Source organism: Capricornis sumatraensis, chromosome 1, assembly GCF_032405125.1.
Source record: "Capricornis sumatraensis isolate serow.1 chromosome 1, serow.2, whole genome shotgun sequence".
Lineage (NCBI taxonomy): Eukaryota > Metazoa > Chordata > Mammalia > Artiodactyla > Bovidae > Capricornis > Capricornis sumatraensis.
In genome coordinates this window covers 51,509,984-51,526,565 of record NC_091069.1, presented here as the reverse complement: position 1 = coordinate 51,526,565, position 16,582 = coordinate 51,509,984, and the positions used below count along the sequence as shown (strand labels likewise).

Below are 16,582 nucleotides of genomic sequence, written 5' to 3'. Positions count from 1 at the left end.
CAATTACAAGTTTCTTCATACAGACCTATATTTTCATTTCTCTTCAATTATATCTAGGTCACATGTAAACTATATTTAGCAATTTGAAGAATTACCAAACTCTTTTCTAAGGTAGCTGCACCATTTTACATTCTCATCAATAGTGAATGAGGGTTCCACTTTGTTCACGTCCTTGCCAACACTTATACATCTTTTTGATTACACCCATCCTATTGGGTGTGAACAGTATCTCACTGTGTTTCTCATTAATATTTATCTAGTGACTAGTGATAGTGAACATGTTTCCTGGTGCTTATACACCACTTTTAAGTTTTCTTGGACAAAGATCTATTCAAATTTGTGGTATTCGAATAAAAATGGTCTTTGGTTCTTGGCACACAGCTATTAAAACCCTTGGACTCTCTACAGTGATCAGGATCCCTGTAGGCAAATGAGATGACTGAAGGCTAGAGGCCTCTCAATTGCTTCAGGATGGAGAATAATCCCAGGAAAACACCAAAGCATGATTAGAAAGTGGAAAATTTCAACTCAACTCCTGACCTCCTGGGAGGGGAAAGGGACTGAAGATTGAGTTCACAGTGTTCACAGTGATTTAATGAATCATGCCTATGTCATGTAACCTCCAGAAAAATCCCTCTAACAATGAGGCTCAGAGAACTGCTGAGTTGATAAACACAATCAAGTGCCAGGAGGGTGTTGTACCCCAACTCCACAGAAGGATAGGAGCTCTTGGGCTCAGGACCCTTTGAGATCCTTTCCCATGGATCTCTTCAGTGAGTGAGTGAGTGAAAGTCACTTAGTCATGTCCAACTCTTTGAAACCCCATGGGCTCCTCTGTCCCTGGAATTCTCCAAACAAGTATACTGGAGTAGGTAGCTGTTCCCTTCTCCAGGGGATCTCCCCGACCTTCTTCAACTGGTTGTTTATTTGCACCCTTTATGACAAATTGGCAAGTATAAACAAAGTGCCTTATTAAGTTATATGAGTCATTTTAGCAAATTATCAAATCTGGGGAGGGATCTGTGGGAATCCCCAGTTTATAGCTGATCGGCCAGAACTATGAGTGGCTCAACTATTAGGGACATTTTGTAGGATTGGATCCTCAACTTGTGGGATCTGGTGCTAACTCCCTGTAGGTAGTTACTGAATTGATCTGAATTGTTGGACACCCAGTTGGCATCAGAGAGTTAGAAATTTTCAACTTTCTAATCATGCCCTGGGGGCTTCCCAGGTGGCTCAAGTGGTAAAGAATATGCCTTCCAATGTAGGAGACATAGGAGACATAGGTTCTATCCCTGGGTCAGGAAGATCCCCTGGAGTAGGAAATGGAAATCCACTTCAATATTCTTGTCTGGAGAATCCATGGATAGAGGAACCTGGTGGGCATGGGGTAGCAAGAGTCGGACACAACTGAGCATACAATGTAACTGTGCTTTCATATTTTCTTGGGAATAGTCCCCATCCTGAACCTATTGTTAGTGTTAGAAAACACCCTACGAAGTATTTGCTCATTTTATAACTGTGTTATTTGTCTTTTTATGGTTGAGTCTGTACAGTTCTTTATATATTCTAGGTACAAATCTATTATCAGATATATGATATGCAAATGTTTTCTCCCACTGTGTGGGCTGTCTCACTTTCTGGATGGCATCATTTAAAGTATAAAAATTCTCATTTTAATGAAGTCTAATTCATCTATTTTTTTTTTAGTCACTGTTGACTAGTGGTTTGATTAATCTCAAAACCACTTGATTTTGACAAAGATAAAGTTTTCTTCTTTACATTTTATTTATTTATTTTTGGCAGCACCACTGTGTGGTCTAGTTCACATCCCCTGCAGTGGAAACTCTGATTTTTAAACACTGTATCATATTTCATTCATTTCAATGAATGAAATCAACTATATATATTCCTGAATATTCATTGGAAGGACTGATGCTGAAGCTGAAGCTCCAATACTTTGGCCACCTGAAGCAAAGAACTGACTCACTGGAAAAGACCTTGATACTGGGAAAGGTTGAAGGTGGGAGGAGAAGGGGATGACAGAGGATGAGATGGTTGGATGGCATCACTGACTCAATGGACATGAGTTTGAGCAAGTTCTGGAACTTGGTGATGGACAGGAAAGCGTGGTGTGCTGCAGTTCATGGGGTTGCAAAGAGTTGAATATGACTGAGTGACTGAATTGAACTGAACTGATAGCTGATTTACAATGATGAGTTAATTTCAGGTGTACAGCTGCTCAGACGGTAAAGCCTCTGTCTACAATGCGGGAGACCCGGGTTCGAGCCCTGGGTTGGGAAGATTCCCTGGAGAAGGAAATGGCAATCCACTCCAGTACTATTGCCTGGAAAATCTCATGGACAGAGGAGCCTGGCAGGCTGCAGTCTATGGGGTCGCAAAGAGTCGGACACGACTGAGCGACTTCACTTCATATTCTTTTTCAAATTATTTTCCCATTTAGATTACTACAGAGTACTGAGAAGAGCTGCTTGAGCTTGTTGGTTTTCTATTTTGAATATAGCAGAGTGTACATGTCAATCCCTAACTTAAGAACTATCCCGTCCCTCCCCCTAGCCCCCTGATAATCATAAGGTTCATTCTTGAAGTCTGTGAGTCTGTTTTAAAGCTGCTTTTAAAACTAAAGCTGTTTCCAAGAATGAAGTTTTGTTTTGATAGTGAAATTGAGTGTCAGGAGGTCATCATCCATATTTGTGGTGATACTACGGGGTATTGCTGGGGGCTTATTCATAAGAACATAGGAAGGAGCAACTTTGGAGAGGGGACGTTTATGCTATAAATGCAGAGTTTGTGAGGACTATCCCAGAGTGTTTGGTTTGGACAAGGCTACCCTTTGCTCTCTGAAGAATGGGGGGTATTAGTTTCTCCTGAGGTAAAAGCAGTTCTTCTAGCAGCAGTAGCAAAAGCCATGCAGGTGCCCCTAGAAGATAATCTTGCCCGCCAGCACCAGCACTTTTGTTCCCGAGCAACATGCTCTAGCATCAAAGGACTTTTGTTTTTGCAGGCAGTAGGAGGTCAGCTCTTGGTTGCTTAAGAAGCAACTCAACTAGATTTGGCCTTTCCCTCTTTCATCTCCCTTTCTCTTGGAACAGTAGTGTGATCGATCTATCATTGATATGAAAGTCTGTTATTTCTTTACTGCGTGCGTGTTAAGTGGATTCAGTTGTGTCTGACTCTTCGCAACCCAATGGAATGTAGCCCGCCAGGTTCCTCTGTCCATGAAATTCTCCAGGCAAGAACACTGGAGTGGGGAGGCATTCCCTCCTTTCAGGGGATCTTCCCAACCCAGGGATTGAACTTGGGTCTCCTGCATTGGCAGGTGGATTCTTTACTGTCTGAGCCACCAGGGAAGCCCACAATATATCACCTTAATACCTTCAGCTTCTATTGATTTTCTTTCATGAGAGGTAAAAGGAGAAAAGATCCAGTTCTCCTCCTTCCAGTGAAGATCAAAGAAAATTATGAATATAAAAACCCTTTGAAAAATGAACCATTGTAAAAGTGTATTCGCAATAATCAGAATTTTGCCAAAGGCCTCTCTCTTAAAACTGCAACGCTGCAGACAGAAAAATGCCATAAGAGACTTCCCTGAAAATTATCCTGACTGTTTCTTCTCTGCATGGCTCACACAGATGAGCAGGTTCAAGGAGTTCCTTCTCTAGGAGACGCTGATGCAGAACCAGGCTTGGGAATCATAGGTTGTAGTGACCTAACCACAGGACTGCTTTGTGGATTATAGTTATTATCCATATTCATAAAGAATCTAACAAATACTGACAGGTGGAGCCTGACTTTAAATGACAAAGACTGCATGAAAGAGATGGATCTTGTCAGTCAAAAGAAGAAGAAAAAGACCAAAATAAGTTAATTATTTTCTTCAATTGCCTGTGTGTTTGATGAAAAAGCATCATATAGTTTGTAAGCACAATATCTGACACTGACAAGAAGCTACATTAATAACTTGGTGGAGCCCCAATGTTTAAAGGTATCATCCTTAATTAATAGTGTTTAGAAACCAGCTCTCCAAAGATACGAAAGAGTCCCTGAAGATCATGCTGATAGAAAACAACAAGACCAAACGTCTTAGACCTGTGTGCTGTGCTTAGTTGCTCAGTCATATCCAACTCTTTTTGACCCCATTGACTGTAGCCCACCAGGCTCCTCTGTCCATGGGGATTCTCCAGGCAAGAATACTGGAGTGGGTTGCCATGCCCTGCTCCAGGGAATCTTCCCAACCCAGGGATCAAACCTGGTCACCCACATTGTAGGGGGATTCTTTATCATCTGAGCCACCAGGGAAGCCCATCTTTGAGCTGCTCCCACCCAAATAACCTCCCCCAGCTCAAGTTCATACTGTGTCTGATTCTTGATTTTTAGTAAAATGGTTTGTTTCTTACAGTTCCCTCTCATGTCCTTATAAAGATCATCAACTCTTTGAAGACAGAATCTAGCCTTCCTGTCCTCCTGCACCTCCAATGCCCATGAGAGGTATGTGATCGATAGGAGCTAACTAGTTGAACAAGCAGGTGAAAATCTAGCTCACAGAACATTATATCAGGTTATAAAGGGTAACATGCAACTTCATTTTAGAGAAAACTGACTTCTAAATGCATATTGGAAGAGATAATTCTATTGCTATAGAGTGGGGGTAAAATTTGTCAAGGTATTCACACCATCTTATGTAAAGCACATTTATGGGGCTGGTTTATGGCATTTTCTTCTTTCTTCTCTGGTTGAGTCAAAGATGCCCCCTCACTACCCAAACCCATCTCCAATAAAAATCAAGTACTCTGTCTGTTAAAACCTATGATCCAGGTCTCATGAACGCTCCCTCTAGCTCAGTGCCATAGCCCACCTAGATATACCTCAGAGTTTCTAATCATGGTTTGGGGATGACTATCTGATCATAGGGGCTTCCCAAGTGATGCTAGTGGTAAGAGCCTGCCTGCCAGCACAAGAGGTCTAAGAGACACAGGTTCAATCCCCCGGAAGAGTGCATGGAAACCCAGTCCAGTATTCTTGCCTGGAGAATCCCATGGACAAGGTAGCCTGGCAGTGGCTACAGTCCTAGGGTCACAGAGTTGGACACAACTGAAGCGACTTAGCATACACACATCTGACCATAATATATCTCATCCTTGCATTCTGAAAACAGATTTGCTTAGTGAAACTCAGCTGATGTGGGCACACACACTCATTCACATACACAGGCATACACATTATACATCAAAGTGACTTGTTTTTTTAAAATTTTTATTTATTTAAAAAATCTTTTAAATTTTCCATACAGTTTTTAAAGGTTACTTACCATTTATAGTTATTACAGAATATTGGCTATATTTCCCATACTGTATGTATGATACAATCTTGAGCCTAACTTGCATCCAGTAGTTTGTGCCTCCCACTCTCCCACCTCTATATTGATTTGGCTTTTTGTATATGTGAAAAAATCTACCATATGTCAGCCCAACACACACCTCTATGAGATTTAGCTCTCTTCAGCTAATGGCCAAGAGTGAGCAAATAACATTCACTGTACCATTCTGGGATAAAGTACAGTGAAGGAGACCTATCAGAAATACATTAGTAATAAAAAAGAAAGAAACACACTAATAATAGCTAGCTCTGATGGTAATCAGGGAGAGAATGTGCATCCCTGTTCCTATTAAGGTTCTGTCTCATTTTTAATTTTTTTTCCTTTGTTGTTCTCAGGCTTTTGGACCTCACCTTACCCAAAACTAAGGAGTCTCCCTATCCTGCCTGGTAATTTGAATTCTAACTGTAAGCTTAGCTCTCTCAAATCATTAGGCAAGCCACCAGGACTGCAACAAGTTGGCACCACTCACTAGCTTCTGTTGGTTGATCATTTAGAGTTTTGATTAGGGCACTTGGACTTCTTCAGAAAAAAAGAATATTGCTTACACATCAGCCAGTGGTGAATGCCCATCTCTGGAGTTGTCTGGGCTCAGAGGTCAAGAGAGAAGGCCTAAATGGGCACTTCTGAAATGCAGCGCTGACACTGGTGGACCCCACTGAACACCACCACTGTCGCCTCCACAGTCAGCAACTTGGCTTTATTTGCACAGCTCCCCATTCCTCATTTTGTACCATCTGCCTTGGCTGAAGGCCCAGTTGTTTCTGAAATGTTCTGTTTTTTTCCTAAAATGGTTTTCTGGATCTCCTACAGAAGGATTTCCAGAACATTCTCTTTCCATTCTTTCTCCTTCTGCTTTCTCTTCTTTCAAAGCACGCTATAATATCTTTCCAATTTTACTGCTGCCCATAAATTCTGCTCCATGACACCAGCTGGGGAGCAGGCCTTTGACTTCTTGGACTTGCTACTGCCCTTTCTTCTGGCCACAGACCTCCCATGGAGGGGAGGGAGTTTGGTTACTGTAAGGGGCTACATCAAGTCTTTCTGTGATTTGTCCCTACCTTTTGACATGGGGTGGGCAGTTACAATGCTTCAAGTTTCTCCCAGCTCTTGGTACCCAGGCCCCATCATAACTGGAGACATTATTGAACCACTAGCTACCTACAATTTCAGCCATCAAAAATGTCCTAATCGTCCTTTGTCTCTTTAGTACAACCAGGAGGGTGTGTGTGTGTGTGTGTGTGTGTGTGTGTGTTGAGAAAGAGAGAGAGAGGGAAAGAGAGATGAGCAGGAATGCCTCACAAACCCACATACCCCCCACAGGATGTGGGAAGGGATCCAGGAAGACAGTGTGGAGTATCATTCTTTAGCATCTGTCTCTCCAAAGTGCTCTAGTTTTTCTGATTTGTTCCCATAGGAAAAAAAGGAAGAAAACATCAAATAGAGCATTCCTGCAGCAGCAGCAAAAGAACTGATGACATTTGTTTGTTACTTTTCTTATGCCCACTCCCCACCCAGTTGAAAATTTCCAGGTAATTTGACTTTCTGAGAGTGTGGGGATGAGGGTAGGGGTATGCACAAGTAAATACTGAGCTGGGGACAATGCTACATTTTCTCCAAGGCTCTGTGACTCTCAAGTATTCTATTGGAATATCTCCATTCCTCTTCCACTCCAGTGCATTTTCTTGACTTCAAGACTTTGTCCCTCACGAATTAAAATTAGCCTACAGTTGCCTCCAAGCAACTACTTGAACATAGCACCTTACAAATCTTGATTTTAAAACTACAGCTTGATGATGTAATGAAACACAAATCCATTTCCTGTAAAAATGTTTTCTAAATAAGCAAGTACATCTTCTGAAGCAAATTATTTAAAAAGGATTATTTAAGCAAAATGTAACATGTTTTCAAATCTTTGAAATGGAAAAAGCAACGCTCTAAGGGGGTTTGAGATACACAGGTGTAGGCATTTGTTAAGACATGTTCATTTCACTGTGTATAAATTTTACATAAAAATAATGGTAAACAAATATCAAACGCTAGATAATGATTTGCATGCTGAGGTATTCAAGGGTGAAGTCTACTGATGTCTATAACTTTGAAAGGCTTCACAAATAGGATGAATAGATCTGTGATAAAGCAAATATAGCAAAATGGTAACTGTAAAATTGAGGTGGTAGGTACATAGGTGCTCAGTTATTCTGTGTGTCAAAATGTTTTCATAATAAAATGCAGTTGTGGGAGCAGCAGGCAGGCACAGAACTTGGAATTTGGAGATCTGGGTCTAAGTCTCAGTGTGGCATGAATGAACTAGAAAACCTGGCCAAGACTTTAAAATTCAATGGATTTTGGTTTCAGTCAACCATAGTTGGCACCTGCCATTGGCACTTGCCACCCACCTCTATCAGGATTAAATCACGCGCTGCTGCAGCTGCTGATTTTCAACACCACCTGAAAGGAGTTCAGGGTGAAGAGCAGAAATGAAGCACCCTGTGCTTGGGAAAGATTGGCAGGACAGGTCTTCAGATAGATATTTTTGGGAACTGATTTTATGAGCTCAGTTCTTGTACCTCCTCAAATCTAGAAAGCACTAAAATCCTTCATGGTGATTGATTCTCATGACTAGCAAAAACCTGCAAAAAAAAAAATATATGCTTGATTGTATGTATTCCCTCTTCACCAAAATCACATACATACTGACTTTCCCCCCTGTCTCTCTGGCACAGTTTCTCAGGGCTTTCTGAAGTGCTGTGTCCTGGGCTACAGTTCTCATTTTGCCCCAAATAAAATTTAACTCACAACTCTCATGTTGTAGGTTTTTTTAAGTTGACATTGCCCCATAGACAAAACGAGAATAGCAAATGTGCTTTTGTGTCCAACAGTCTATTATTTTATGAAACAAGCACAGATCCACTGGTCAGAAGGCGTCAATCCATAGAAATCTTGGGTTCTCATTTATTGAATTTATGTAGTCCAAAGGAAACATTGAAAATCATATTATCCAACATTTTACCAATTGGAAAGCTCTAATGGGCCTTTTTGATCATTTCATCTCTCCTAGTGCAAACTTTTCATCTGGTGCCAAGAGCAGATGCCAGAAACACAGTGGGTAGAAATAAAGTCTCCAAAGCTGAGGCTAGTGATGATTGGTCTGGATAATTTGAGAGAGTAAGATTAGACTGCTGTCCTATGGTGTTCTAACCAACCTATTTTGATGTGATTGTACATATCATTGCCCTGTCAGAGCCCACAGCCCTGGAGACTCACCTGTGGGCAGAACAGGTAGCCATCTCTGAGGAAGTGTTTGGGGCCACCTGAAGGTGGTTCAGTGGCAAAAGAATCCACCTGACAATGCAGGAGATGTAGGAGACACTAGCTCGATCCCTGGGTCAGGAAGATCCCCTAGAGGAGAAAATGGCAATCCACTCCAGTATTCTTGGAGAATCCCATGGACAGAGGAGCTGGGAGGGCTGCAGTCCATGGAGTCACAGGGAGTCAGACAGGACTGAGCACAGCAGCAGCAGCAGTAGCAGCAGAAGGGCCTTCCTTCTCACTCCTCTTTTTACGCCTACACCACACCCCCCATTCCCAGGCCAAAATATTAGCCATGTGAGTTAATCATCTGATTGAGGCTATGTTTATTATTAAAAATGCAACTATGGTTAGTGGGTAACACATCTGGTTATAGCAGCCGTTCACACTGCACTGTTAATGACTCTCTTAGTCTGTCTGGCCTGCTAAAAGATTAACTTAGACTGAGTGGCTTATAAACAACAGAAATTTATTTCTCACAGTCCTGGAGGCTGTGAAGTCCAAAATCAAGGCACTGGAGGGTTCAGGGTCTGATGAGACCTGCTTCCTGGTTTGTAGATGACCAACTTTTCCCTATGCCCTTATGTTGTGGAAGAGATAGGAGAGCTTTCTGGGGTCTCTCTTAAATGGAATTAATCCCCTTCTTGAAGGCTCCACCCTCATGACTTAATCACTTCCCAAAGGCCCTGCCACCTCCTATGATCTTATTGGGCATTAGGATTCAACATATATATTCTGGGGGGTATGCATTCATTCACAGCAATGACCTTCAAATCCTTTCCAAATATGATTTAATGGCAGAAAAAGAACTATTGATGTTATGTGAGTTTTCTCCCCTCTCTTAGCACTGCTCTCCTAATATCACATTGCAGTTAAACTCACCCTTTAGCCTGAAATGGAACCTACCAAAGTACCCCTGCTAAACTCATCTGAAAGCCACTTCTCTCCTCCTTTATTTTATCCCTTTCTTAATTCACTCAACCAGCTAAAGTTTATTAAGCATTTACAACTTATAGAGAACTATATGAGGTGCAGAGGATATTGTGTGAGAGATCCATTTAGTGGAGGTTTTACTGTGATCCAGGCCAGAGATAACCATGGTCTAAATTACAGAGAAAGCATCAGCAATGGAGCTAAGCAGATAATTTAAAAAGGTATTTAGAAGGAATAATTGATAGACCTTGGTCTGATGGCTGAAGGGTCAAGGAAGTGGGGGAGTCAAGACTGCCACAATTGGCCAATTGAGCTGAACAGAACTCAGGGGTGCCTGTTGAAGAGCATGCAGGTTGTGTTGCAAGACAAGCAGTCTCAGCAGAGGCAGTGGAGAGGGACAGTCAAAGATGGTGGCCAGCTTCCTTGCATGAGCCATTGGCTGGATGATGGGGTTACTCAGGGATGGGGAACCTAAAGAAGATTCAGAATCTCATGTCATCATTTCTGAAATACTCTCATAACATGTATCAATCCTTACCATTACTTTTGTCATACATATCTCTTATTTATGGGTATGTTTTTTCTTGCTCTTCCCCAAGGCACCCTAACCAGACTATAAATCGTCAGTGAGCAGAAACCAGGCTGGATTCATCTCTCTTATCTCCATAGAGCCTTGCACAAGACTGTCATGAGGTAATGCTTACAAACTCTCGGAAGAAAGTGAACAAATGATCAGAAGAAGGTGGACAAAGGGGCAGGTAGATAAGGTGATTAGCTTCTGCAAAGACTAGACATAGGAGAGTGAGACTGAACAAGCTGTATAAACTAATTTCTAGTCAATGTGACTTCATATACCAATAAAAGGCCTGTAATAAATATTTTAGGCTTTGTGGGTTGTATGGTACCTGTTGTAACTTGTCTTTTCTGCCACTTCGATGAATGACCAACCACAGACAATGTGTAAATACATGGATGTGGCTGTGTTCCAAGGAAACTTTATTTATGGACCCTGAAATTTTAATTTCATGGAGTTTTCACATCACCTAATACTATTATTCTTTTGATTTTTTTCTAATCATTTAAAAACATAAAATCATTTGCTGCTTGCATGTAAGGTGCCAAGTCCGGGACCAATACCTCCATTTCCTTAAGGGGAGGACTGTGAGGCCTCCCATCAGACAAATCCTCATGCAGAATGAAGGACACACTCACCCCAAATACTTTCCCTGTCTCTTTGTCACAAGAACAAGGAAGATATTTACAAACCCATCATGCCTAGGCACTAGCTCATCTTTTACTCTATTTTTTAAAATTTATTTATTTTAATTTGTGGATAATTGCTTTACAATACTGTGCTGGTTTATGCCGTACAAAAACATGAATCAGCTGTGGGTGTACATATGCCCCCTCCTTCTTGAACCTCTCTCCCACCTCCCATCCCACCTCACTCCTCCAGGCTGTTATGACTGATTTCTTAAACAGTTTCTTTCTCTTCAACCTTCTTTGTGGCCCTTTCTCTCTCTGTTTTCTCAACCTAACTGTTTTTAAATTGTGCAAGTTTGTTCTCTCACGAATAAATTTTACTTTCACTACCAGAAGCACTACTGGATTTGACATTTTTAGTGAGGATGCTGAGATTTTCTCCAGTTTTTGTTTATCACTTGCTTTTTTATAACCACGGACAGCCACAGCCCCTCCTAAATGAAGGATTGATGCCTACACAGCAAGACCTACACCTGGAAATCTATTAACAATTAACAGCCAGTAAAACCAAACAACCCAAAGATTCAGGGACTGCTAGCTTCGCGGGTGGTAGGAGACCTTAAAGTACTAACAATGCACACAGAATTTAATACATTAATGCCTGTCCAGCAGCATCTGAAACTCTGCGTTGGTTTAAATACAATTTGTTTGTTTAAAGAGAAATACTGTTCTATATGCATGATCATTTCTAAAACTAAACTAAGTCATGCATGTGAGAAGGAGAGTGACAGTCATTCCCGCTTGTTTCATTAGAGAGCAATTAGACCACGGCTGGAAGTCCTCTCTTACAATCTCCTCCACAAATGTGTCTCTGCAGAATGAACCTGTCTCCAGCAGCAAATGTACTCCTGCTTGGTGTATCTCTATAAGGGAACAGAACCACAAATCGAGAATGCACACAGCTTAAAAAAAAATCGTAGAACATTTGACTCAACAAGCATAATTGGAATAGCATCAGGGAAGCCACCTTTTTTCCAGGTCCAGGCAGGGCGTAATCTATAACAACTTATACCAAGATTTTTGGAAGACAGCAGCTCTTGATACTCTGAATGTAATGGAGACTAGGAAGGAAAATGGGGGCATTTCCTCTTTTCTCAAGTCAGTCCATATTCAGCCTGTAAGGTTATCTACAGAGGGGCTTCCCAGGTGGTGCTAGTGGTAAAGAACCCATCTGCCTGCCAATGCAGGATATATGAGAGACGTGGGTTAGTTCCCTGGGTTGGGATGGTCTCCTGCAGGAGAGCACGGCAACACACTCCAGTATTCTTCCCTGGAGAATCCCCATGGACAGCGGAGCCTGGCAGGGTACAGTCCGTAGGGTTGCAAAGAGTCAGACATGACTGAGCAACTTAGCAGAGAGGAGAGGGGGTGTAGATACGCAGATCCCAATCCTTGTAATATCACAGGGTAGGGATGTCTCTGTTCTTTTAGTCTTTGACATCAAAAAATAAGGTCACCATTGCTCTGAAATACAACTCTTTATATGGGAGACAGCAAAAGTGGTAGGGGGAGTCGAGATGGATGGCAGCAGAGTGGACATTGGGCAAGGTCCCTTCTCCACCTTTTCCACCATAGCGAAGACCTGTGAAGATAACCAGTAGCTATGGTCCACTAACCAACAATCTAAGACTTCTGGGTATCTCTACTATGGGAAAACTATAGCTTGATGTGTAGCCCAATTTCCTAAAAAGACCCAACTCTGCCACTGGCTTCTTTGGAATGCTGCAGGCCCAATTGGAGAATTTTTTTTTTTTTTTTAAGTTCCTCGACCAGGGATGGAATCCGTGGCCCCTGCATTGGCAACTTGGGATCTTAGCCACTGGGTTGCCAGAGGAGTTCCACAGTTGGAGAGTATTTAAATCCACCAATCTCACTCATGTTAAAATGAACCTTAGCAACCAAACTGAGGCATGTGGATTGAAAAAGCAGCAAGTGAAACCCTGCCCCTCGAGTATGTCTGGTGTGGTCCTGAATGCCCGTGGTGAGGATGGAGGATGCAAGCCTACGGTGTGTGGCATTCACAGCTGTGCCAGAACATTTGACTCGCCTCAGTTGTCACAGACTCAGACGTGTTAGATAAAACGGCTGCACTTCTTCTGTGTGCCCTTCACTGGTCCGTGGAAATGGACCATTTTCTCACACTGCTAATTCTGAAAGTCTTCAGTGGACAGAGCCGCAGGAAGGAACTAAAAAAAAAAAAGGTTTAAAGGCATGCGTTGAATTTGCTAATAGGCATGTGTGGTCCTTTTGGAACCCAAATAGAATTTTTGATGAAGTACCTTGTGGCAAATTTGAAATATTAGCCTGGAGGCCCCAACAAGACGTAATTCACTCCACTGGTGAGAACAAATCTCATTTCCACATTCATTCCTCTAAACTCATTACTGACCCAGGGGGAAAACGCTAGCCGGGAGCAAGTTTTAATAGAGACAGTGGCAGAGACTTTGCTATAGTACTAAATGTAGTGATGAGCAACATGCCACTTGGTGGCAATGGCTCCCTGGACCTATGGAGACCCTGGAAAGCAACTTCTGAATGGCTTAACTCTCCATCGAGAGCAGAACAGGTCATCGAAGAAAAGATGTCATTATTTTATGTGATAATCTGTCACATAAGAACCACTGTAGCTTAAGGGGTCTGATTGTTAGCTTGCCTTCAAAAGAACCATTGCTGAAAACTCACTTTAAATCAATTGTGCTTAAAAACAAACAAACAAACAAACAAAACAGCAGACTGCAATAGAAGAATTAAAAAAAAAAGATAATAACTTTAGGGTCAGAAATATCTAGATTCAAGTTTCAAATTCATAACAAATTTCATTCCCTCCTCAAGACTTAATCTCTGCCACTAGAATTATGCTTTCAGCTGAACAGACTTTATCTGTGGGCAGGGTCCATGTCTTTGCTGTTTGATGTTACATCCTCACACATTTCATCATATATTACATGTTCTTTAGGTATGCATTAAGTGAATCTACTTTCAAGGACTACTATAAAGATTAAGAGAGCTCAGATATATAATTCTTTTGGCATTTTGCTTGGCATGAGGTAGTTCACAACAAATTCAGAATAAATTAACTGCTGTTACAAGGCCACTGGTGGAATGGCCACAAGAAGAGCTTTTAATGAAAAATCCAACCAAACTGAAGAGGTCTGCCAACTGTTGTGGTTCTGGCAGGAAGGGACCAGGTCCAGCGAATTCAAAGAAGGGAGACAGGACACCTTAAAAATACAAGTGGGAGTGGGGAGAGAGGGCGTAGAGGTGGGTGTTGAAAGTGAAAGTGTTAGTTGCTCAGTCCTGTCTGACTCTGCCACCCCATGAAATGTAGCCCACCAGGTTCCTCAGTCCACGGGATTTTTCAGGTACTGGACTGGCTTGCCATTTCCTCCTCCAGGGGATCTTCCCGACCCAGGGATCAAACCTGGGTGTCCGGCATCTTAGGCAGATTCTTTACTGTCTGAGCCACTAGGGAAACGGGGGGGGGGGGGGTGGGGTGGGGTGGGGGGGGTGGGGGCATTTAAAAAGAGCCATTAATGCCAGTTAGGGAACTGTGCTGGCTAAAAATAATTCTTAGCTTTATCTAGCAGTGTGGACAATTCCTCTGGCTTTCCAAAGGATATCTGGGCTTCCTAGGTGGCACTAGTAGTAAAGAATTCACTGTGCAGGAGACAGAGACATGGGTTGAATGGGGAAGATGCCCTAAAAAAGGAAATGGAAACCCCCTCCAGTATGCCCGCCTGAAGAATCCCATGGCCAGAGGAGCCTGACTGGCTACAGTCCACAGGGTCTCAAAGAGTCAGATATGGTTGGAGTGAATGAGCAGGCACTCCAAAGGATATCTATGTCTAGGCAGGTAAAGTCAAATGGGGAATAAAAGCATGTGTCTAGAGAATTCACCTAACCAGCTGTCAGGAGGGAAGCACACATGAGTTTGGAGGGGCACTTGTCCTAACTTGTTCTTCCTCACCCCTCACTGCCCTCACACGCCCTTCCATTTCAGGCCAGTCCATCTGCCCCAACATTCTCTGTGACCGTATGATGACTTTCTCATTCCCCTGTGCTTGCTTTTTGAGCTTGTCTCTGCCCATCTAATTTCTACATAGCCTTTAATCCTGAAATAATCTATACAGCTTTCTTATTCACTATATGGGAGAGAGAAACAGAATAGTACTGCAAGGGTACTGTTCTTCATCTCTTCTCAATCTTTATCACACCCTGTCATTTGCTTCCATACTGTGAAGAATTCTCTTATTGTTGATAACATATATATCTTGTTTCCTGAAAGAAACATGACTTCTCCAAAATAGGAATGCCTCCCTGGTATATATCCTCCATGGGTTGCTTACTCATGCATATGACAAGATAAACACCTATCCAACAAACGGTAAAAGGAAATCAGCAGGTACCTGGTCCATACTATATTGACAGGAGCAAATGGGTTTTGTGTGATTCTCTGTAACTTTCCACAAACATTTAGAGGAAGTATGATATGCAAGGGCTTCCCTGATGGCTCAGATGGTAAAGAATCTGCCTGCAATATAGGAGACCTAAGTTCAATCCCTGGGTCAGGAAGATCTCCTGGAGAAGGAAATGACAACCCACTCCAGTATTCTTGCCTGGAGAATTCTTTCTTTCATGTGCAAGGGATTCAGAAGGAATATCACGGAAAGAATGTCAACAGCACTTCACCTAGTCATTCTCAGAGGCAGGACTCCTAAGCAGGATCTGATTAAAATTCTGATCACAATCAATTCCTACAAACCAGGGCTGCCCACACCAGCAAAGCAATTTGGGAAAGAGCTTAAGAGTCTCTGTAGTAAGATCAATGCTGACCCGCCCCCAACCCACAGCCACTAGCGCTGTTTCTTGGGGCTAAGCATTTCTCCAGTTGACTGCTCCCAACCTTGCCCCATCTACTCTGTTCCTTCTGCTCAGTGGTTTCAGTCTAGCCTCCCAGACCTACCATTCCCCTCACAGACAAGCACGTCCCTGCAACATACAAATGTGCATCTCCCTTTAAGCTCACACAACCTGAAATTGACAAAGTTTCCAGTTGTTGCCTCCTCTTTAGGGAAGAGAAAAGACAGAATGGATATTGGGACTTTAATAAGGAATTGATCATCCTTTCCTGAGAAAGGTAGAGAATGAAAAAATAAAGAAATCTTCTGCTTTCTGATTGCTGGGTTGGAGATGTGGGTGAGACAGGGGACAGAGACAGCTAAGAGTCTGCTGTCACAAAGAGTGAAATGGAGATTTCGGAGAGTTCTCTTCACTCCAGAATTACCCATTGATCATTTCCTATCATATTAACTGTGCAATGCATCCAACAGTGGATGCCAGATAAGGGATCTATATCAGCAAGTAAACATTTCCTGGCATCATAAGTGTAATGAAACTGAGGGAGTAAAAAAAGGATGAAAACATATATCCATATAGAAGGGAGGGTGACTTCTAGTGCAGATGGCTGTCCATGCCAAGTATTGTGGACAAGTGATCATGAAAGTTGAAAGAAGCAAGTCTTGGGAATATGTTACAGTGAAAGTCCAACAAGGGTGCTGACAAGATATCAGGATAGACAACTAGAGAATTAATTAATTAAAGTCCTGCTTATACTTCTATTGTCAGTGCTAATTATTTGTTGGTTTGAGTAAGCTCCCCTGCCTTCATTAGAGGCTGTCA

General features: G+C 42.3%; 1 protein-coding gene across 5 annotated transcripts in view; it reads right to left on the bottom strand.

Moving 5' to 3' along the window:
* Positions 1–16,582, bottom strand: part of CTNNA2 (catenin alpha 2) — a 1,217,480-nt gene that overhangs the window by 372,746 nt on the left and 828,152 nt on the right. Inside the window, exon 8 of one of the 5 annotated variants that reach the window (XM_068988298.1) lies at positions 13,236–13,239. The exons of the other annotated variants lie outside the window; for them this stretch is intronic. Coding sequence (XP_068844399.1) covers positions 13,236–13,239 — 4 coding nt within the window. The remainder of the gene's footprint in view (positions 1–13,235; positions 13,240–16,582) is intronic. 5 annotated transcript variants of the gene reach the window in all.